This window comes from Alligator mississippiensis, chromosome 8 (assembly GCF_030867095.1).
Source record: "Alligator mississippiensis isolate rAllMis1 chromosome 8, rAllMis1, whole genome shotgun sequence".
In the NCBI taxonomy this organism is placed as follows: Eukaryota; Metazoa; Chordata; order Crocodylia; family Alligatoridae; genus Alligator; species Alligator mississippiensis.
In genome coordinates, this window is record NC_081831.1 from 32,525,782 (window position 1) to 32,549,978 (window position 24,197).

The 24,197-nt window shown below is 45.3% G+C and overlaps 1 protein-coding gene across 1 annotated transcript in view; it reads right to left on the reverse strand.

The window, feature by feature from the left end:
- Positions 1 to 1,172: 1,172 nt before the first annotated feature.
- Positions 1,173 to 24,197, reverse strand: part of SHISA6 (shisa family member 6) — a 514,955-nt gene continuing 491,930 nt past the window's right edge. Inside the window, exon 6 of the mRNA XM_059732610.1 lies at positions 1,173 to 8,302. Coding sequence (XP_059588593.1) covers positions 7,758 to 8,302 — 545 coding nt within the window. The 3' untranslated portion in view covers positions 1,173 to 7,757. The remainder of the gene's footprint in view (positions 8,303 to 24,197) is intronic.

Here is a 24,197-nt window from a genome sequence, read left to right on the forward strand (position 1 = left end):
TTTCAGTCTTGTTATACCTAAGCTGCACAAATGTTGATGAGTGTTAGTGCTAGCTCCAATTTGGAACAATTACACTTCAGGCCAGGAGGAGCCTGAAGGACTGGAAAGTAAGGATCCCTCCTTTAGGGTGGCATTGATGCATCCCCAGAATACAGGACATCCCCTTGATGAGGTGGGGGGAGCCACCAGCACCTTTGGCCAATCAGTGGTAAGGGGGTGGGGCAACTGCCTCCTTAACTAATCAGCAATGAAGGACAGGGCCACCACAAAAAGGCCACATCCCTCCCTCCCTGGCTGGCTGGGAGCCTCGTTCCTCCTGGCTCTGCACCACCAATAGAATTGTGAGGATAAATGGTTGGCATGTATTTCTACCAAAGGACTGAAAAACAGGACTTCTTTTAGTTCATTCTTCATTTCAAAACAGACAGGAGACAAAGGGTTTAAAAACAGGATGGTCCAGTTGATATAAAACAGGATGGCAACCCTACCCCCTTCCCATTCCGGGTTTCCCCTATACCCCAGGGTGCCCCCCACCCAATCCCTCAGGCTTTACTTCTGCCTCTTGCCTCTCCCCTGCTCCTGGGGCATTATTTACTTGTGGCTGCCTGTGCTGTCTGTCCAAGGGGAGCAGGCAGGAAGAGGTTAACTTGACTGCCCTGCAGCCACTGCTGCCTGGGCCTGCTCTTCTTGTTGGGCAGGCAGGCTAACCCTTCCCTGTCTTCTTACTGGAGACAGACAGCATGGACAGCCAAATGTAAATGGGGGAGGTGAAGGGGGGCAGTGAGTGGGGATCTAGAGTGCTGGGGGGGGGGGGGGGGGGGGGGGGCAGTGGGACCAATCTGGGACAGCAGAGGAGGGATGGGTGGGATGTTTACAGTACAGTGTAGCTTAGGTATATGAGCTGGGTCCAATGCATCAAGAGATAATCCTGTCCTGGAATGACATCACTTTGAGCCACAAAATAATGTGCAGACAATCCAGGAGTTAGGAGCTCCAGGAGCCGCCCAAAATTGCCTTGTAACAAGGCCCTGATTCTATGAAATTCTGAAAAAATATACAATGCTTTTGCATGAAAATGGCAAAAAGAAACTGTTTTAATTGGAAGCGTATATGGAACTATGAAGGGAAGAAAACTTTTTATTTTTTTCTCAACAGATAATAAAAGAAAACAATTTTTAAGTTGAAATTGCTTTATTTTTAATCCATAAATATTTGTTACTGACAAAAGTGGAAAAATCCTTAAGACTCTAAATTTTACTAAACTGATAATATTTTTGTTTACAGTACATATAGAATGTGCTTTTACAAGTAAGTATAACAACAAGAATAATACAGAGAAAAACAGTCAAATACTGCTCATCTTGAAGCTTATTTAATGGTTAACCAAGATTCTGTGCAAAGTTACAGATACAAATGTACTTTCTCATCAGTACTATCATAGAATAAACATAAACTGGGCTAAAGCACAAAAAAGATCACTTAACCCCTCTTAGGAAATGTTTCCTCCAAACTAAAAATATTACATTAGAATTCTCTCTCTTAGAATCAATAAATTCTTGCTACAAAATGTCTAACTGATTTACAGAATTATGGTTGTAAGAAGCTAATACAAGTCATGTGAGCAGAACTTTAAAAACGCCATGATTCTCACATCTCACTGCTCTTGGTGTATAGGACCAACAGTGAGAATTTCTACAGATCATGAAAGTCACAAAAGAGACACAGAATGTCATTTCTCTAACTACTGATATTATGGATAACTTTTAGATTTACATAAATATATAAGAACAGAAAAATTCCATTTTCCCTAAGCCCACAGGCCTTCAGCAAGTGAAATGCAGATTTATTTTAGCCAGCTGAATTTAGAACTCAACATGGTCACCTTGATTGAAACCCTAAACCACCTAAAGACAGGCAATTACTGAATGTCTTTATGGTCAGCTTGTAAACATTCAATATACAAGTGACTATTTTCTATGAAACAGCTCGATACACGATTATTGCTAACACTTTTTATGATGATATTTATTTCAACTTTTCACATATTTCCCATAGTTTTAACTCCCCTGAAACAAACTAGCACATGGAATCCACATTTATTACATATTGTCCAGTAGAATCACTTCCTCCAGCTGTACACAATAAATCTGAAACAAAAACTAAGATTAGCTATGTCTCTTGTGTAAACAGAAAATGGTTAATTGCTCACAGAGTATAAAATTTATTTCCATTCCTGTTAAATATTACCCTGTTTCATGATGACTTTTCTCAGCTACTGGGAATATTTTACTTTTTTTCTGCAGTATGAATCTGTTCCTATATGATCAACACTCAACTCTCAGACTGCTGCAGATTTCTGATGGGCGTGCTTTTGTGATAGTTATGTGTGTGCAGCTGGAACATACATAATCAGGAAACTGGCTTTGCAAGTGGTCAGGAAAAAAAAGACAGTGGGTAGAAGTTAAGTCCAGATAAGGAAATGAGAGCTTGTATCCCATGGGTAATTGTTTCCCATCCCAATCTTCCCAAAATCCCAAAACATATAAACTCATTTATAAAAAAAAGGAGCATTCAAACATTGAAAAATATTGTCATTTTTTCATTAAAACACAATTTTATGCCTTTAAAACACTTCTGATAATAAATTTTCTGTTAGATTGTTTGTGGTACACTAAAAACAGTTTCCCCTATATACCTCAAGAGATCAAATTATTACAGGGTCACTCAAAACTTCTTGGTTATATTCTAATATACAGAGAGTTTTCTATATAGTTTTATATAGAGAGATATAGATATAGATACATTATTTGATAAAACTGTGTACAATCCACTGTTGTACAGTGCTGTCTGGTTGTACAGTCCTGCATGGGGCATGCAATGGGAAGGAAATAAAAATGCCATGTTCACAGGGCATTCTGGCATTCTATTTTGAACCTCTCCCCTTCCCCTACTTACATTCTCAGAAGTAGACAGTCCACAGAGGCTTGTGACTATCTGGGAACAGAATAAGCATTCTGTGCAAAGTTACAGATACAAATGTACTTTCTCATCAGTACTATCATAGAATAAACATAAACTGGGCTAAAGCACAAAAGAGTTGGAATAGATGAGTCCAGCAACAGATACTATACGGAGGAATCCTGGCTATATTCTGCTTATCTCCTCAGTACAGAATGACATGGTGGTTCAGATGTGGACAGGATAAAAAAAGAGAAAGTGGGGTTTGTGTGTCCAAGAAACCATGGGGATTGCATCCTGCTACTAGGACTGGATGTATATGCCAAAGGAAAAGGAAATGGAAGGGTTATCTCACAAAGCTGCTCCACCTAGTGCACACTCGTATTCTTACTAAAGTCAACACCTGCTACTCTAGAGACTATATTGCAGCACATGTTGTTTTCCTTTTATTCAGACTAGATATGCCAAAACAAGGATTTCTAGCAAACCAATAACAATAGCTATCCAGAGCCAGGACTCCCAATCACAGACCTGAGTCCTTTCAATGAAAGCCTTTCAGATGAAAAGAAGCTTAATCTAACACAACTGCTTGTACTGAAACTTTGTGATAATTACCAATTTAACACATTATACCAGGCAAGTCACAGACATGCGTAGTTTCTGGAAGTAAAGGGAGGCTTTCAACGCATGAAGCAGTCTCAAGAGGAACTTCTGTGGTCTGTCATCATAGTATTGGAATCCCTGAAGAAGTTTCATACTGCTAGTTTCTGTGGAACAAATCTTAATACAGCTGCATGAGATCAAAAAGTATGTGTATGGGAGAGAGGGAAAAGAGCGGGACATGCTGTCTTTGGAGGTTTATTATCAATGTATGTTTAGGATGGGTAAGAAAGGGTCCGTCATGTTTTGCAAACAAAGGAAGGCTCTGAAATCAAATGGCTCAGAACACAACACAGAATCTACACAGGTACTTGAGAAAATAATGTCAGTGTCTACACTTTCCCTAGAGGTTGTGGAAGCTGCAAGTAGCTCCAGTCTGTTCAAATTAACCATGGCTCTTGGACTGCTGGCAATTTGCTGATGGTGAACCTTTGGCATGGGTTTGGCTTGGAATAACTGGGCTGAGGTGGTAAGAGGTGGCCTTGGGAAGGTAGAAAAGAGAAGTCAGGAGATCTTGTGTGATACGCTTGAAGGAAGCCTTCCTTTTTTCTCCTTCCCTTGTCAAAACAGGATGATTTACTTGGAGTTTATAACCTCATCCCAAGGAGGTTTTTGTCTCTCAAAGCATGAAATAAGGAAGAGCATATAGACCAGAGAAACCCTCCTTAGATCCATGAAACAAAAAAATATTTGTCAGCGCTGGAATACATTCTTATCATTGTCTCTTTCATTTTGGGTATAACTAAACCCACTGAGCTAGGGATTGAGGTAAATACACTCCAGAAAGCAGTGGGAAATGTAATGGCCTTTTATTACCTTTGAGCACTGCAGCACAAGTGCCAAATGGGAACTAGCTTTAAAAGCCCTCCTAAGGAGATTACATTTCCACAGTCAGCCTTCCAACATTGTAACCTGGATGCCTCATAGCAAACCTGTGCATGGAAGAGCAGAGGCATAGAGACTAGAATCAGCTTGCATCCTACGCCTTTTGTTTGGGGGTGGCAAACCAAAGCTGAACAAATAGGAATGAGAGAGGGGGAGAGGCAGGACAAGGAGACTGAGGGGAGGCATCGGTTAAGGAGTGTATAGGCTGAGACTGTTAAGAAATGTAATTTTCAATTCTTATAGAAGGCAAGGATGATTTGTCACCTAGGAACACATTTCAGTTGTTCTTATTCAGCTGTTACGTCTGGAAGCTCCTCTAGGAATTTGAGTGAGCTAAACTGTTGTATTATTTAACCCTGAATGAAACAGAATTAAAGGGTATGCTCCACTTTTGCTGCTATGGGAGGATGCAGATGTAACAATGATATCAGAAAAGCTTATATAGCTATAACTGTGATCTCTGTCCAGACCCAGAGCAGGGGGTCTAATTAAGGGCCTAGTTATACATTACACTGTGATCTCCTTAAATATTGATTGGTGTTAATGCTAGCTCAAGTTTGGAGCAGTCACACATTCAGGCCAACAGGAGCCTGGAAGACTGAAAGTTAAGAAATTCCTCTCCCATCCCATTCCAGGCTACCCCTCTGCCTCCCAGGGCTACCCCAGATCCACGCCCCCCTCCACCTGTGGGCCTTCCCTCTACCCTTCAAGGCTCTTCCCACCCCCTAAGTCCCCTCGCCCCTTTACTTACTTGTGGCTTCCCAGTCTATCCCAGGGGAGCAGGCAGGGAAAGGTTAACCTGTCTGCCTGACCACCACTGCCACTGAAGGGCTGCTGTTCTTCTCAGGGATGAGCCAGTCCCAGAAAGTAGCAGGGGCAATGGTGGCTGGGCAGGTAAGTTAACTTTTCCCTGCCTGCTCCTCTGGGACAGACAGTGGGGGCAGCAACAAATAAGCAGGGATAGGGCGCAGGGCAGTGAGTGGGGATCCAGGGTGCTGCGGGGAGGGAGTGGGCCCAATCTGGGCCAGTAGGGGTGGGGGGTGGGGAGGTGTTTACACTAAGGTGAAGCCTAGAGTGGGTACACCTTAGTGTAACATGAGGTGCATAGCACAGATCAGAGATAAACCTAGTCTGGAGTGGAATAACTTTAAGCTGCCTAATGGGTTCTTAAAACTAGTTTCAAATGTTAATGTTTGGACAGTCCAGGGGTTAAGAACTCCTGGAGCTGAGTAGAATTAACGTGTAACAAGGCCCTAAGAGGAATGTAGAGGAAAGGCAATGGTAGGTTAGCTCCAGAGACTGGTGGGTAGGACTGAAGTTGAGTGTAGGGAAGGAGTAAAGAAAGACTGCTAGTTAAATGAGAAAGTATTAGGGTATGTAATTATATAATTATTCATGATCTTTTCCTGCTGGGTGATCCATCTTTCCCAGTTATAAAATCAACTTGCTCATGGGATGCGAATCTGAACATGTGGTATTACTGTGGAAATGCTGAAGAGAGATTGATGCTACCATGGGTGCAGTCGCTTGGTGTGGGATGATAAACTGGCCTGTAATACTATGATATCCTTCCCACAAACAGAGGTATATTCTAGTTCGATAGTTCTGCAAAATTTAAATATGAACTCAAAAAATAAACTCACAAATGAAGGGCCTTTGAGTCTATGTACAGACATTCAGTATCTTATTATCATTATATATCAGATTTACCACATGCCCGTTTAGGATATTTATGTTAGATATATAATTCATGTGCATGAAATGTTATTGTTTGCTCAGTTAGGATTAGGGCTCAATGAACCTGCATTAAGAAAGGTTTTTTAGGCCATTATTATTGATTCAGTGATAGAAAAATGCCCATCTGGTTTTCTGTAGACAGTGTTGCACTTTTGTCCAGGCAGTTTTAGCAGAAGAGTAGTCGAATATTGAGTTCATGATTGTAACTGAAAGGAACATTTAGATCAACAGTGGGCAAGCTGTGGCTCTCTGGAAACTGGCCAAAGCCCTGCCCACTTTTCTAGAGGTGGCTCCAGGGGACAGCACAGCCCAGCACCAGGCTGCCAGGGGTGGAGGCTGCAACCATGCTGCTTACCCTGGGGCATGCTCCGCACGGGGAAAGCTGGAGCGGCTTGGCAGTGCGGGGGGAGGGTGGTTACCTCCACTCTTGGTCAATCAGCATCCCCCTCTGTCTTCAGTGGAGGATCAGATGTGGCTCCCAGGGTAAGTAACTCTGGCCACCCCTGATTTAGACTTAAAAACAGAATTCTGAGAAAGTTGATTGAAGTTAAGTACTAATAGAAATAAAAACATTTAGGGATAAATTCTAGCTTCCTGAAGTCAATAGGAATTTTGCCATTTCAGTAGAACTAGAATTTTAACCTTAGTGTATAAGAGTAAGTAAGTACTTGTGTCTTAGGCATTGCATTGTTGAAAAGCTGAAGGAATGGAAATCCTATCCCTCCTTTGTATTTACAGGAGGGAGACATGGCAAAATTGTGATGAGTGCTGAAAAGGCCTAAGAAACATTTCAGCATAATTGTGCTTATTGACACATCAATCCTACTATTTCCTACACTAATAGAGCAGATGATTTGTAGGCACTAGTATATTTCTGTTTAATGAGTATATTTAATATAAACAGAACTTTAGCCAAACTAATCATGTCACTACATGTTATAATTCCTAGTAAAGTTTGCCTTTGAAGTCACTCAAAGGTTCAGGAAGAACAGCTACTTGGCAACTCACTAACATCTTTCTGCCTGGCTGTGACATTTAGCAGCCAAGGGCAATGTCCTCCAGTCACTGAAAGGTTCCACAGCAGCCCCAAGGGCTGAAGTGAGAGATGGCAACAGGGCCCCACCCTGCTATTTCCTTCTGCCATGCTTCATTTCCTCCTTCCTATCATGGGCTCTGTGAAAGAGAGTCTGCTTGTTGCAAAAAACATTAGTCTTAAATTCATAAAAATAATGAGTTTGTGCAGATAAGCCCTTGGAAGGTGCCAACTACTGCTATGGCTTTCTTAAATAGAAGCTGATACATGTCAGGAAATTTTTCCACTATCCCTTCACTATATCTTGAATTTTCTTCTCATGTCAACAACTTTTGGATGGTTTTAAAAACAATGCAGGTGTGACTGTTGGAAAAATCTTTTCAGATGCTGAGTTAGAGGTTATCTTGGCCAACAAGGCCACTGCAGTGTGGGGTGCTGGGGCCATCCCAGTCCTTACTGTTTATCTACAATGCACAAGGTCATATCAAACAGTCACCTCTGTTTTGCTTGCTGTGGGATAATGGTGGTATCCTGGGATAAAGTGAAGTTGTTCCACCGTGTTGTGCCGTCGGGAGGCAAATGCTTGGCGCTTAGCAGAAGTTTGGTTCATACTTAAGGTATTGTATAAGTTATTTGAGGCACTAGGATGGGAGTGCATCTTTGTCATCCTGTAGCGATCTAAGACAGGTGTTGAAAAAAAGACGTCTGTATGAGACAATGCCCGTGACATAGACTGGTCTGCGAAAGCCGAGTGCTCTGGGGAGAGCAAGGGGTCTTGGGAATGGAGACGCTCTGCCGACAAAAGCTGTTCATCAGAGAGAATTCGTTCATAGGACATGCTGAACTCCTCAGGCATGATCCTCTCAGGGGATAGCACCCGGTCCTGGGACATAGCCCGCAGGGGCCGGCGGGGCCTGTCTCTGTGGTTGGTCTGAGTCATTTTGATGACATTGAGAGGGAGGGTCCCTCGTGCTGCCAGATCTGGAAGGTGCCTTCTTCTCATGTAATATTCATCAGCTTCTTTGTCTGCTATGGAAAAAAAGAAAGTGACACAGCATTAGGTGTAGCAATTCTGCCTGCAGAGGCATTGTGTAAAGAGAACTGCACTCTGGAACAACGCCTTCCAGTGGGCCAGGTAATGCCTGAGGATGTGCGAACATGGAGACACAGCTAGCTTTTCAATGGATTCATAAGAACTGTAGACATGTCCATAGCTATATCACTATGCTGTCAGCCATGGAACACTATGGCCATTCGTTTGGAGTATATTTAAGTATAATACATAGGCATACTTTATATATACACACACATATAGCCAGATGTGTGTGTGTGTGTATGTGTATATATATATATATAACATATGTGTGTTCAGGTGACACATATACTCTTACAGCATGTCACACAAAATGCCGTTGAGTCCACATTACAATACCATGTGATTTATAGTGTCATCAGATCATTGAAAAATTAATCCATGTCACTCATTACTGTTCCAGCAAAGACACACTCTGTTAGCAAAAGAGGAGCCAGGCCAGTTTATCCATTCAAGAAATGACATGTCTTGTATTTCTTTTCAACAGTGGTCACTTGAGGTATCCATAACTTTTGTGAACAGAGCAGTACGCCTGTGCAAAGCGGCTAGTATTTGCTTTGGATTTGGATTCAGCCGATTTGGGGGACAGTGATTTGATTTGGTGATTCAAATCACTGTTCGGATTTGATTCAGCTGCTGCTAAATCGCCAAATCTCTGAATCACCCAGGCCCATCCTCCGCCCGCTCTCCCAGCCTGGCAATGGCTACCCCATCCACCCCAGACTTACTGGTTCCTGCTGGGCGGGGGGCAATCCCCAGAACCCCTTACTGCTCTATGCTGCATGGGGGCCTCTGCACGAGCCCCCTGAGCCCCCCCCCCGCTGTCCCACCCCCATCCCCCATGGCTGCCTTGCCTGCCACAGCTCCAACCCTTTAAGAAAAAAACCCCCTAAAACCCCACACTCACCATTTCTGCCCAGCAGAGGTGATCCCTGTTGCCCCCCACTACCCTGTGCCATGTCGCGGACTCTTCCATGAACCCCCTGAAACCCTGAGGCCTCTGCAGGAGCTGCTGACTTCCAGGGTTTTTCTCTTTTTTTTTCTTAAAGGGCCAGAGCTGGGGCAGGCGGGGCAGCCATGGTGGGGCTGGGGGAGAAGTGGGGGTTGAGGGGCTCATCCAGAGTCCCCCATGCAGTGTGTGGCAGTGTGGGGAGTGGGAATGCCCCCCCCCACCCAGCAGCACCCGGTGAGTCAGGGCTTTTTTTTAAAGCACTGGGACCTGGGGTGGGCGGGGCAGCCATGGTGGGGGGGCTGGGGGAGCGGATGGGGGTCACAGGGGGCCCAGCCTGGCAGGGGTCTCCTCATGGTCCCCTCTCCCCTCCTCCAGGCCCACCCTCCCCTGCCCCTACTTACTGGCTCTGAATCTGGCTGCAGCTCCCTGTTACAGCCACTGGGGACTGTCTGAATCATTGAAGCTCTTCGAATCTTTTCTGAAGATTTGGAGAGCTTCAAATTGATTTGGACCCTTTTATTGGTTCCCTGATTCAATTTGGATTTGGAGAATCGGGCCGAATCTCCTCCAGATCGAATCAGCACCTGAAGCTTTGCACAACCCTACTGAGCAGCACCCTATTAAAAAATTAAGTTATCTATCTATGTTGTACAATTTGTTCCTTAACAAGTGTACCTAGCACTTTGGTCTTCTCTTGTTTGTCCTAGATGATTAGTGTTACAGAGACTGTGCTTAGGAACTGAGCGCACAAACCTCCTTTGTTGGATTAAAAAAACAACATGTAAGACTTGAATTGGGGAATACAATGGTCTTCAGGTATTCCATTCCCACCCCCGAGCAATTGAGGTTGAGTAGGATGAAAAACCTTTAAAAATCTGGCCAAAAATCTGAAGAAAATGCCACAATTATTTGAAAGGAAACCCAAAGGAACAAATTTCCATTGCACCTTCTGGGTGTTAATTTGTCCTGATATTGGGAAACACAAACACCTGTTCAGAGGTATGTCGTATTCCTTGGATGCTAAAACACAGATCTGACTGTGTTCTGTCATGACCTTCATGGTAAAACTAAGAGCAGGTTGAACTAGAACACAGTGGGTTAGTCTACACAAGGTGTTGACTGCGCAGTAGCTGAATAATACTACGCAGTAGCACATCACAGCACCAACAGTGCTAATACCCTACTGCACAGTATTATTAGGCTAGTGCATAGAGGCATCACTTAAAAGATGTTTGCTGGCAGTACTGCACAGTAACTCTAGTTACTACACATTTATTTAGTACTTACTTATACAAGTACTAAATAAATGTGCAGTAACCACTGTGCAGTAGCATCTCATTTAAACATGCTCAGAGTAAACCTTCTCTTAAAGGGTAGTGGAAATGGTTAGTGAAAGGGTGTCAGACTTACAGCCCATGGGCTGCATTTGGCACACAGAGCTGTGTCATGTGGCCTGTAGGACTTGTACAGGGACCTTGAATTTGGGGGCAGAGGGTGAGTGTTGCTCTGTTAACACCCACTGCCACGCTTGCCACTTCCACTGTGACTGGATCTGATTCATGAGGGCCCCTCAGTCTATAACTGGCTGGAAGGAGTGTGGTGAGTTTGACAAAATTAGCTCATGGATAAAGTTGAGGAGCATTAAACTCATTTCTCTGCATTTCTTTCACTGAAATTGCCTGGAATATTAAGCTTGCATGGTGTCTAGAATTACTAAGTTGAAGGAACATGAGATATTCCCAAATCTCCTTGGATCACCAGAGTTTTTTAGTACACAAGATCCCAGTTCAAAACTCATTCAACACATCTGGAACACAGTTATTTCATCTGTGGAGGACAGCAGTTAACCAGCAACAAGCAACACTAGAATGTAGCAGAAATGTTGTTTCCACATACTCTGAGTCATTTGTCTGTGAAATTCTTGTCCCTACAGAGCAGATAGGGCATTATTTTTTAAGTCTCTCATTCAAATGTGCCTTACAATAACAGTAGGACACAAAGCATTTCTGGGCTGGGAGGTATTGAGGGAGACATGGAGCTAGCAAATTGCACAGGTTTGTCAATTGATTATTTTGTGAAAGTCATGACCTCAGAATGTGCTAAGGATAGTATAAAACATAAAGTTTCTCACTGATTTTAACTCATGAAACCAGAAGATATGAAAGTGAAAGGCAGTAAATAGATGAAGAGGGAAGTCTCTTCTTTACGTATTTAGATGGCTGAAAGAACAAACCTACATTGCAGGCCAGTCTGCAATCTCAATACACTTAGGTGTCTGGGAATCTACCTAGGTCCTTAGTCTATTGGGGAGTCGCACAAAAACACAGTCTAAATTTTCACTTTTTCAGTCAGACATAGATACAAATAAAGGCTAAGTTTACCTGCCTTCCCAGAAGAGATATAAAATCTGTTGGAGATTCCATGCAGTGATAACAATAAATGATATATGTAGGCAAGCTTCCCAAAGAAGCTTTCCTACCTATGTCCTTAGATCAACATGGCTACAACCCAAAACCTTGCAAGATGATATATGTGTTTTTTGGTAGCTTGATCAAGAAGTCAGAAAATCAGACTCCAAAAACTATAATGCTGTTTATTTACAGTAACTAGCCAATTACCCATCAAGAATGATTCACGGGGGGGAGGGGAGGGAGCAGGCAGGGACACAGCACCAGCAGCCACCACCCCATGCCACTTCTGCTTCCCAGGAATGGGGGGGGAGGGGGGAATTGCACGTGGCGGCCACCGCTGGCACCCACTGTCCCATGCTAATGCCACTCCGCATCCAGCGCCATGCCAACCCTATCACCCCGCACTTCACATCTGTCCCTGTGCCCCCCCTACCCCATGCCACTCTGCGCCTGGCCCTGCATCTAGAGGCAGATTAATGTGTATTGGGGCCCTGGTCAAATGCAAAATGAGAAGTCCCCTCTGCCCACGGGAGCTGGGCTATGGTGGGGTGGGGCAGGTCCCTTTCCACTCCTGGTGATGGCGGGGGAGGCTGGGGGGACCCTGCCAGGCTGGATGTGGGGGGGCACATGCCCATCTCTTCTCCCTGCTCCCTGCCCCCCCCCCCCGCCCTGTCCCAGTACAGCCAAACATACAAACACTCAGGCATACACACGCAGGCGTACACACAGACAGGTGCATGCTACTCTCACTCACTCTCTGCACCTGGGCACACAGATACAAACATACTCTCCCTGGCAGGAACACAGACACATGCATGCATGCACGCACACAAACACATGCATGCACACACGCAGATGGGCGCACACTCTACTCATTCACTATCTGTACATGGGCACAGACACAAACACACTCTCCCTGCCATGAGCAAAGACACATGCAGACACACTCACACATGCACATGCACTGACATACACATGTGCACACAGACACATGCACGCACAAACACAGACAAGTGTGGGCTGTATTCATTTTCTCTCTGCATATGGACACACAGACACAAACACACTCTCCCTCCTGCCATGAACAGACACACACATGCACACTCATGCATGCACATGGACACACAGATGCATGCACGAACCACTGCTATATGCAAATCATATAATTCCAGCTGCAAGAAAAGCTTCTTTGTTCTGGGAGGCTTATCTGCTAGCCCTTTTTTGGCTATAGTTATCATGTTTGTGATCAGATTCAGATAGAACAGGCCTTACATAAATGAACACACGATTTTTTTACAAGTTTATACTACAGCTAATGCTTCTTTTTTTAGTTTGTGCATATAGGCACTGTGTTTTTTGTATCTGAGTTGTCCCAATGTCTTTTTTAGAGGCATCCATTAACAGTTTACTGGGTCTTTTAGTGTTATAGTAGCTTAACATGGGAGATGTTTTGATTAATTCCTTCAGATTTTCAAATTTAGTGGTGTGGTTATATTTCCAAACTCACTAAACTTTTTTTTTTTTTTTTAGGTGTGTTTTCATGTGTGATTTTGTTGCATTCCTTTGTTTGGGTGTCATATGTTGGTAATGATCTCAACCCTGTCAGGCTCAACTTGAACCTCTTCTGTGAAACTTTCTCTTAAAGTGTTATTTGTTGCAGATCCCAATACAAAAGGAAATCTGCCAAAGCAGTATCTTCCAAAAGGTATATTGAAGATACATAGATTAACTGGGGTCTGGGGTCATGTGATCCCAGCGTGCGCTCCAACCAGTGGTGGGGGGTTAGACTAGATGATCTATTCAGGTCCCTTCTGACCCCTAACTACTATGAAACTATGAGACTGAGTGGTGTTCAATCTTCAACCTGGATATGTGGATCTTGTGTGTGGAAGGGGTCTTGGTCTGTTGACCAAATCCAGTGTGCAGTCAACATTTTGAGTTGGACAGCGAGTATGATCAAGTGCACTGGCTTATGCCCATGTGCTGGGTCTGGCTGCAAAGTACCTCGGTGTGCTTATGCAATCTGGTACCCAAGGCCATATCAACTAGCCTGCAGGGCTCCCCATGGGTCCAGAAACTTGTCAGTGGAGGAGCAGTTGTTGTGTTCATTGCCACAGCTCTGGAATTGAGGAATTTGGTATTGACCTTAGGGTCCACATTTGGCCCACTGCACTACTCTTGTCCTATTATTTTCCATGGGAAGTTGCCAAAACGTAGCACAGTGGTTCCCAATCTGTGGTATGTGTACCACCAGTGGTACACAGACAATCTGTTAGTGGTACGCGTTAAAAGATTTATTATAATTAGTTTGTATGACAAAAATTTGCTGGTGGTACTTAAGGTTGTATCATTTTAAATTGGTGGTGGCAATCTGTCTGAATTTGGGAACCACTGACCTAGCAGATGCATCCAGAATGAAGAAATATGTTTTTGCCATGCTTCAAAAATGTCTTCTCTAGTAGGTACTGAAAGTGTTCCCATTTGCTGTACCTGTTTAATTGTACAGGATCTTAAAGATCTTTTCTGTTGGTTGGTTCTTCTATTTTTTTTTTTTTTTATATTGAAAACAATCTGTCTAGTCCCTCTTTAAGTTTATTTCTTAAAGCAAGTGGAACATTCCTAGGAGCATGATTAGTAGGAGTGGCAGTATTTCATGCTATCACTTCTATCTTATACTCCGTTTCTCTTTACCATATAAAAACATCAGAAAACTGTTCTTCTACACTGCTGCCTAATTCTCAAGAGAGTTTATTCTTTTAAATTCAAAGCTTCACATGTTCTTAACCCAATAATAAACACTAATTCCTGGAACAATTAGAAACACACATTCAGCTCACACATATCTTTAGTTGGAATAAATACTCCATTCAAGGGTGGATCTAGGGCATTTGCAGTGGTACAGAGGAACAGCTGGGATTTTTTAAATTCCCAAATCTAGTAAAAATCCTGCCATGTTCCCCCTGCTCTTGGCACTGCTCCCTTCCCCTCCATCCTCAGCAGCATGGAACCCACCACTGGCACTGCTGCTGTCTCCAGTGACCCTGTTATGCCCAGCTATCTGTTGCTACAACCTTTGGATTTCACAATACATAACCACTCTGAATTGGCACATACAAATGCAAGCTTCTTCTCCTGAGGTGAGGGGGGCAGAGTGGAGCAAAGAAAGAGTGTGTCCTGGACTCCACTCTTAGGAGCGGGGATGTGTAACCAGGCATGGAGTGCAGAGGCAGCAGCACAGCTACCAGTGGTTAAAAGTGTTAACCTTCCAGCTCAGAGGGGGCAGCTGAGAGCAAAGAGTCACTGACCTGGCGAAAGTTAAAAGCTCTCAAGGAGCAGAACTGGGAAAGATAGGGATGGGGCGTTGCCAGTAAATAGCACTGAGTTGAGCGATGGTGTCCTCTCTCTGGGTCTGAAGAAGAACCACAACTGTGAGTTAATCCTTCATTGACATACAAGCGCCGCAAACAGGCACGCTCTTTAGGGGCACACCAGAGTTTGTGCGGGAGTGGGCACCAGGGGGAAAACAGGAGGGGCCTGAGACTCCATGTATCAGAGTTGGCAGCTTCGGATAGAGTCTCCAGAGTCTTTAGGTGAGTGCACATGAGGGTGTGTTAATGGGGATGATGACTTGGAGTGCAGCCAGGGACCCTGTCCTGATGCTGCCTCCTGCCCAGGGTTCCTCTGAAGCCTCCACCCAGACGAAGCCTTTGGGTGGGTAGGCAGCTCCCAGGCCCCCTGCCTGCAGGGGTTGCCTGGTGGGTCCTCAGGGGTTTGGGGGCAGCGGGATGGCCGGGAGTCCCCTCACCTGTCTCACATGTGCTGGGATTGAGGCCCTGGAGGGACAAGTGAGGGAACTCCAGGCAGAGGTTAGCAGGCTACATGGGATCAGAGCCATTGAGGATGAGATTTACAGGTACTTCCACTCTTTGCAGGATCACTCAAATGGTGGGATGGCAACACAAGAGGGACCTGACACAGATGGATGGAAGACAATCACCTCTAGTTCTAGATATGCAAAATTAGACCCAGCATTGCTGGAACAACTCCTCCAGTGCAGCTGGGGAAGCGATTTGGGGTCCTGGCATCACTGGGAGTGAGTGCAGCAATGGAGAGTGCAGCAATGGAGGCCGCACCCACAACTACCACCAGGTGGGCTGCAAGGTAACAGAGCAACTGTAGGAGAAGATGTCAGATAATCATAGTAGGCAACTCCCTGCTGAAAGGAATGGAGGGGGACATCTGCTGCCCAGATCCCACAGCATGGGAGGTCTGTTGTCTCCCTGGGGCATGGATCCATGATGTCACAGAGAGGATCACCAGGTTTATCCAGCCCACAGATTACTACCCTATGCTCCTTATCCATGTGGGAACAAATGACACGGCAGAAGCAATCCAGACTGCATTATGAGTGACTACAAGGATCTGGGAGCTGGGCTTAAAGAATCGGGAGCTCAGGTAGTTTTTTCTTCTGTACTCCCTGTTGCAAGCCATGATCCAAGGAGGCAAGAATGCATCAACAAGGTGAACTGGAGTCTCTGACGATGGTGCCACCAAGAAGGCTTCAGCTTCTATGACCACAGCGCCCACTTCAAGGACAGAGGACTACTGGGGAGAGACAGCATCCACTTAACACAGAAAGGTAAGTTTCTTTTCTCAGCCAGAATGGCCAATCTCTTAGATAGGGCTTTAAACTAAGATCACAGGGGATGCGGAAATGCTAATTGTAGCCCACCTGGGGACTAATATACAGGAAAGCTCCATTGACAATGAAAACAAGCAAGCCATGAAAACAGCTCCTCTTCAATGTGACAAGTGGCTAGTGACCTCAGTAGAAGGACACAGGTGCCTGTACACCAATGCCAGAAGCATGGGGAACAAGCAGGAAGAACTAGTCCTCCTGCTTTCCACTGAGCACTACGATCTAGTAGGGATCACGGAGACCTGGTAGGACTCCTCTCATGACTGGAACGTAGCCGTAAAGGTCTACATCCTTCACAGAAGGTATCAGGTAGGGAAAAGAAGTGGAGGTGCTGCCCTTTATGTGAAGGAGCAGTACACCTCCCTACAGGCCAATGTTGGCCCCAAAGAAGAACAGCTTGAAACCCTCTGGGTCAAGCTCCGGGGGAGGCGTGGTGAGAGATACCTGACTGTAGGTGTATACTACAGGCCGCCTAACCAAGGCGAGGAACTTGATCTAGTGTTCACCCGTGAACTAATGGAGGCTGCGCATGCACAGGACATGGTTGTCATGAGTGACTTCAACTACCCAGACATCTCCTGGGAGGAGTGCTTGGCCAGCTTGGATCAGTCACGATCCTTCCTGACCAGCACCAAAGAGCATTTTTTGACTCAGAAGGTACACAGGCCAACTAGAGGCAATGTAGTTCTTGACCTGGTCCTGGCCAAAGAGGATGGTCTGGTGACCAACTTAAACATAGAAGCCAGCCTAGGCAATAGTGACCATGAAATCATTACTTTCGCGGTTCGTCACAAGCCTGACAAAACAGATACCAAGCTTGAAGTCTTAGACTTCAAAAACACAAATTTTAAGAAGCTCAGGTCACTAGTAGAGAATGCCCTGAGAGATCAAGGACCACAAGTAAAGGGAGTACAAGAAGAATGGTCATTCCTTAAGGATACGGTCCTTAAGGCTCAGAGAAAATCCATTACCTTATGGAGAAAAAGTAGCAGGAGGGTAAAAAAACACCTCTTGGCTAAGCAGGGAAGTTGCAGCTGTCCTACAGAAAAAAGAAAGAGGCGTACAAACAATGGAAACTTGGGACAGCCTCTAAGGAAGAGTACTTGACAATGGCCTGCACTTGTAGAAAACAGATTAGACAAGCTAAGGCAGAAACTGAACTAAAACTAACTACAAGAATCAAGGACAACAAGAAGACCTTCTTTAGCTACAAAGGGAGTAAAAGGAAAACAATGGGAATGTGTGGCTGCTGCTCAATGCCTCAGGATACCTGGTCACTACCACTCAGGAAAAAATGGAACTCCTAAATGACTACTTTGCCTTGGCCTTTCACAAGACCAAGGGGAACAACATGCCAGGTAGGGCACAGAACAAACAGGGCAGGATTGACACCATTCCCACCATTGCCACAGAACTGGTGTATGATCAATTTAAGAAATTAGATGTATGTAAGTCAGCAGGACAAGATGAACTCCACCCAAGGGTGTGCAAGAGCTGACCAAAGTAATCACAGAGCCCCTGGCAAAGGTCTTCAAAAATCATGGGCCTCTGGAGAAATCTCAGAAGAATGGAAGAGGGCCAATGTTTTGCCCATCTTCAAGAAGGGGAAGTGTGAAGACTCAGGAAACTACAGGCCAATTAGCTTAACTTCTATTCCAAGGAAAATCCTAGAAACAGTCATCAAAGAAAATATGTGTGACAAACTTGCAGAAGGCACGATATCAAATGACAGCCAGCCTGGCTTTGTCACAGGCAGGTCTTGTCTGACCATCCTCATTTCTTTCTATGATCAGGTGACTCATCACCTGGACGAGAGAGAAAAGCTGTTGACATCATATACCTCGACTTCCAGATAGCCTTTGACCTGGTATCCCATGAGGTACTGATCAGAAAACTGGAAGATATTTGGCTGAATTGTGGGACTATCAAGTGGGTGCGAAACTAGTTGCGGGGTAGGACCCAGAGAGTCCAGATGAATGGATCAGTGTCATCCTGGCAAGATGTGGGCAGCGGTGTACCCCAGGGGTTGGTACTTGGCCCAGTGCTGTGCAATATCTTCATCAATGACCTGGATGAGGGGGTGATAAGCCCATTGGCCAAGTTGGCAGACGACATCAAGCTATGGGGCTGTGCGGACACACCGCAGATAGGCTGCAGATACAAGCAGCCCTAGACAGGCTGGCATGTTGAGCAGAATGGAACCAAATGAGCTTCAACATACAGAAATGCAAAGTGCTCCATCTGGGAAGGAAGAACCCCCAGCACACCTACAGGCCGGCATTTCTAACCTGACCAGCACTACAAATGAAAGGAATCTGTGGGTAACAATAGACCCCAGCATGAATATGAGCTGGCAGTGTGACACAGTAGCCGCTAGGGCCAATAAAACTCTGGCATGCATCAATCGATGCATCTCCGGTAAATCCAAAGACGTGATTCTCCCACTTTACTCAACATTGGTGTGGCTGCAGCTGGAGTATTGCATCCAGTTCTGGGCACCGCACTTCAACAAGGATGTGCTAAAGCTCGAGAGGGTCCAGAGAAGGGCCACCCACATGATCAGGGACTTGTATGGCAAGCCATCTGAGGAGGGGCCGAGGGATCTTGGACTCTTCAGCCTAAAGAAAAGAAGGCTAAGAGGGGACCTGATTGTGGCTTACCGTTATATCAGAGGCATACATCAGGAGCTCAGTGAACAACTCTTCACCAGGGCACCCTGGGGGAAAACTAGAAACAATGGCCACAAATTCCTAGAAGATAGTTTCAGGCTGAACATTAGGAAAAACTTCTTTACAACTGGGGTGTCCAGACTATGAAACAAGCTCCCCACAGAGGTGGTGAAATTATCTACCCTAGAGGTCTTCAACAGAAGACTGGACGGTCACCTGGCTGGGGTCATCTGACCACAGATGTCTTTCCTGCTCATGCAGGGGGCTGGACACAATGATCCTTCAGAGTCCCTTCCAGCCCTATGGTTCTATGATTCCATGATTCTATATATAGTTAAGTACTTGTTTTGCTATGGACAGTTTTTTCCTTGCGGGGACAAGTTTGCCTCATAAAAATTAAAGTACTGAGAGAGAACCTGCTACAATTACCATCCTATTCTTTTACAATGTTCACTTGCTCAGTAATAAAATCAGACACTACATTGCCCTGTGCCCCTATATCCAAAGTAAGTTACCATCAGTCTATCTGCCTCCAAGATGATTCTCCAGTCCTCAGATGAACTGACTTCCAATGAAATCATTCTAATGACAACTGTATCTTCCAAAACGTATTCTGAAGCTACATTGCTTTATTAGTAATGCTCAAATGAAGAAGTCTGGCAGTTATAATTTCAGAAGCCTGGATAAATATAATTGCTTACTCCAAAGTGAGTTTAGTATTTTCTAAAGCTTTTTTCTAATATTCATATCACTGGTTCCAGGAGCAATTTGGTCTCTCATAAGGGATTCTCTTTTCATTGTTGCTGTCCTTGTTGGGTGTTATTGTTGTGTTGTCACTGTTGAAGTTTCAGGGACTGGGGTGCTGACCAAAAAGTCACAGCCAAGACATCCTAACATTAATATCGTTTTAAAGAACAACCACCGCAGAGCCCTAACATACTTGCAGTCTGACAGACAAGGTATTAATGCATGTATGACTGTGATAAAGTATCAGCCAGGACTGACTGGCCTTTTTCTGTGAGGGGAATAAAAACTGGTTCTTCTGAGATGTGTCTACAGTGAGCATGGTGCTGGGGGTGGGCAGTCCATGGACGTTGGTGCAGGTGGGCTAGAGTGGGGAGTGCTGGAGGAGGCAGTTGGCAAGTGCCTCCTGCACCCAGTGCCCTGGCCCCCACTGAGAGTGCATGGCTTTCCTGGGGCCTTAGCAAGGAGGGCCACCACTGCCACTGTTGCAGCCACTGCAGGTGGTACTCCCACTGCCAGGCTGCCTTTGTGCACCACACCTCATCTGCTCAGGCCTCACAGAACAGCTCTTCCTGAGCCTCACAGATGTTATGAAGCACACAGGCTGTTACAATGACGCAGGGGATGTTGTCCTTGGTGAGCCTGAGGCAGGTAGTGAGGGTGTGCCAGTGGCCCTTGAGGCAGTGAAACGTACACTCCGCCAGGGCATGGGTCTGGCCCAGGTAGCAGTTGAAGTGCACCTGGCAGGGGTTCAGGTGTCCAGTGAAGGGCCGCATGAGCCAGGGCAGGAGTGGATAGGTAGGGTCCCTGATAAGGAGGGCTGGGACCACCATGGCACCCAGCTGGAAGTCCAGCATCCCCTGGTGTGAAGTGCCCATTCTCCACCAGACCCGGTAGGCTAGAGTTCTAGAAGATGCAGGTGTCATGGGTGCTGCCCGCCCAGCCAGCGCTGACATATGTGAAGACCCCACGGTGGTCCACAACAACCTGGAGCACTATGGAGTGTAAGCCCCTCCAGCTATAATAGGAGTGGACTCCATGGGGCAGGCAGGTGACAGGGATGTGGGTCCCATCCAGGGGCGTAATGCACTGGGGGAATCCCAGAGCACGGAACCGTGCTACTACTGCCAGAATGCAGTGTCTTCCAGGATGTCCTGGAGAGCACCTCACACCTCTAGGATGGCCTCCCCAGTCATGGCCTTGCCCATATCAAACAGGTGGCTGACATACCACAGGCTGGAGGATGTGGCCAGCTTGAGTAGGGCAAGGGCCAGGCAGATGTCGATGTGCATGTCAATTGGCTGTCACTCCAGGTTTGACCCAAGCTACTCCAAAAGATCCTGGAAGGTGGCCTGGATCATGCAGAAGGCCTCCAGCCACTGTTCATCATCCCAGGCATTTTGCATGACATGCTGCCGCCAGTCCTGGTGGCCCCAAAGGTGGCAGGGCTGGAGACCCAGGAGGGTGACACTAATACCAGTGGTGGCATCCTGGAGGGTGTTGTTGGTATCTCTGCCAGGATCCAGCCATGTGGATAGGGTCAAGGTGGCAGGTGCATGATGGTGGCCCTGGGATGGTGCACAGTGGCCTGGCAGGTGGTCGCTGCACCTTCAGGAACCAGGCAGGTGCACATAGCCAGGGTCAGGTGGTGATTGGTGCAGCAGGCCAGCAGGGTCAGTGTGGCAGCCAGCAGGAGAGCGAGGGCACTGGTCGTTGCTGCCAAGGACAGGGACTGAAGCAGCCATAATCTGGGGAGGCACAGGCAGAGCACTGCTACATGCTATCCCTAAGCTGTGCAAGCTGCTCCTGGCCAGGGAAGTGACTGGTCAGGGAGCAGTGAAGGAGCTGCCTTTTGAACGTTGCTGTTGGCTGCTGGCTGCTGGCAGCTGCAGCTGGAGCCTAGAGCTCTCCCTGGTGACAGTAGGGGCCCACTGCAGGACCCTGGGAAGCAGGAGAAGATCGGTAGCACATCTGCACCCTCTTCTATGCACACATAGATGCGTGCCCAGCCCTGTTTACTTATGAATAATTTACTTGCAAGTAAACTGGTGCTACATCAAATGCATGTGTAGACATGCCCACTGTGAACCAGTTCGAAATTGTACCTGTTTTTCCAGATGAAGTTTTGAACCATTTCAAATAGCTTTATATTGGTTTAATGGGCCATCCATTTCAAGTTAAGCTGTATTGAAGCCAGGTTGTTATATGTGTCCATACCCTGAAAAACTTAGAAGCACTGGGGAAGGAAGGGTTCTTGATTCTGTACAAGACTTGGACTAGATACCAAGGAAAGTTCTGTAGTGGTGAGGGAACTGAGGCAGGAAAGGGAACTCAGTAATATATAGTTTTGCATAGGTATCCATATTTCTTGTGCTCTGTATAGTAAATAGTAGTGACTTTAGACATCCTTTTGAAAAGTATGAGTCTATTTGTTTGAACTACCATGTCCCTGAAGGCATGAACTATAAACCAGAGTGCCAATTAGAGCAAAGCTCTGGGGGAGGTCTCAGGGTCTCAGCATTTTGTCCTGTAGAAGTAAGGCAGCAGGATCACACTTCCAGAAAGGATACCAGAGAAATACACTGTGCTCAGAGAGTGTGCCAGAAAAACTGAAGTCAGAAACGGTGACTGGAGTCTACTAAGATCCAGGAGAGCTTTAAAAATACATACCACAATCTATGGGTCCAAACACAGAAGTGGGTTAAATGATCATTGTACACTGATAATTCCCTAATCCTAATAATTACACCAATTTGCAATATTCAGAGGTCATGATTAAACAGGAATGTTTAACCTAGGCTGTGACTTTTTCATGTAAGATTGGTTAGTGAATACATAAGGACTACAGTGCCAGGTTGTATAACAATATGTATTGAGGGTAGTAAAGCACTAGAACAGGCTACCCAAAGAGGTTGTAGAATCTCCATCCTTAGAGGTTTTTAAGACCAGGGTAAACAAAGCCTTGCTTGGGATGATCTACTTGGGGATGGTCCTGCTTTGAGCAGGGGGCTGGACTAGATGATCTCCTGAGGTCCCTTCCAACCCTAATTTTTTATGATTCTATGTCAGAGTTCTGTATGTTTTCTTATAGAGAACTATAGGGGTGAAAAGAGAGAATATATTCACAAGTAAACTTGGAATGATTGATTTGCTTGATGCTATGAACTGTGTTGAGTATTTGATAGTCCAGGGTTATACAATACATGCTAGGTAATGTTTATGTCTGCAGTTTTAGCTACATAGTGGGGGAGGGTTTGTTTATTTTTGGTTTTTTGGTGGGGGGGGTTTTTGCAGTGACTGGTTCTGTACTATGTGTTAAGGGTCAAATATTACACACTTTGAAAGGTATTCTTTTGGAAAAAATATATATTTATAAGAAGATTACAGAAAGGTTTAGGACTATTATATAATTCATATTCCAGCAAAACCCCAGAAGCATTAAAATAATGATTTTAAAAGGAACACTGCTAGCTTATTAAAATGGTCCTTTTTACCCCTCTGAAGAGAAAAATCTACTGCTAATAATGTTTATTCTTCCACACTTTTAGAGGCAAAAGTGGCACTTGAGTTGGTTTTCATAAAGCTGTGGGGAGAATATGGGTGAACTGAACATAGGGCTCTGGGAAACCACCTTCACAGGCCATTGCAGAGTTCTTTGAAGTTTAGACTTTTTAGAGGTGGTTCTGTATGGGGTGGGCTGTAGCTTTATCAGACTTACGCTTAAGTATAACTATAACTTCTTTGTATCCCAGTTTATAAATCCTCTCCTACTTGCTTCCCAGGTTTTATCCTCCACCTCACCCAGAGCGGGTTTGAGCCCTCATTGCTCTAACTTCTAAAAAGTATGCTGTACGGTAGGGAAGGACCCTGGGTTCTAGTCTGGACCCTTGCTCCCAGTAAGGTAGAAAAGTCCCATCCTTGCTTTCTGTCTGGTTTATTCAAAGGCAAAGCAAAGGCTCAGATTTAAGAGATGGGCTGGAGAGAATTGCTGGCTAATAACCTGACTGTTACCTGATCAAGTACTGTGTTGGGAAGTTAGAGGTTCAAACGCTCTAAGAGCTACAGTGACTTAGACCCTGGGTTCCATGCTTATTGGATGAGTGTATAGAAGGACCCTCTTCCTCATTTTTTCCACTCCAGAATTTCTGGACTTAAATTCATAGATTCATTGATTGTAAGGCTGGAAGAGACCTTAGAAGATCACTGGGTCCAGCCCCCTGCACCAAGCAGGAAAGATAACTGGGATCAAGTGACCCCAGCAAGATAGACAACATATCTGGCTGTTATCTGACTCTTACCTGATTTAGATCTGAGATCTCAGTAATCTCAGATCACAGGAGCTTTTTAGATCAAAAT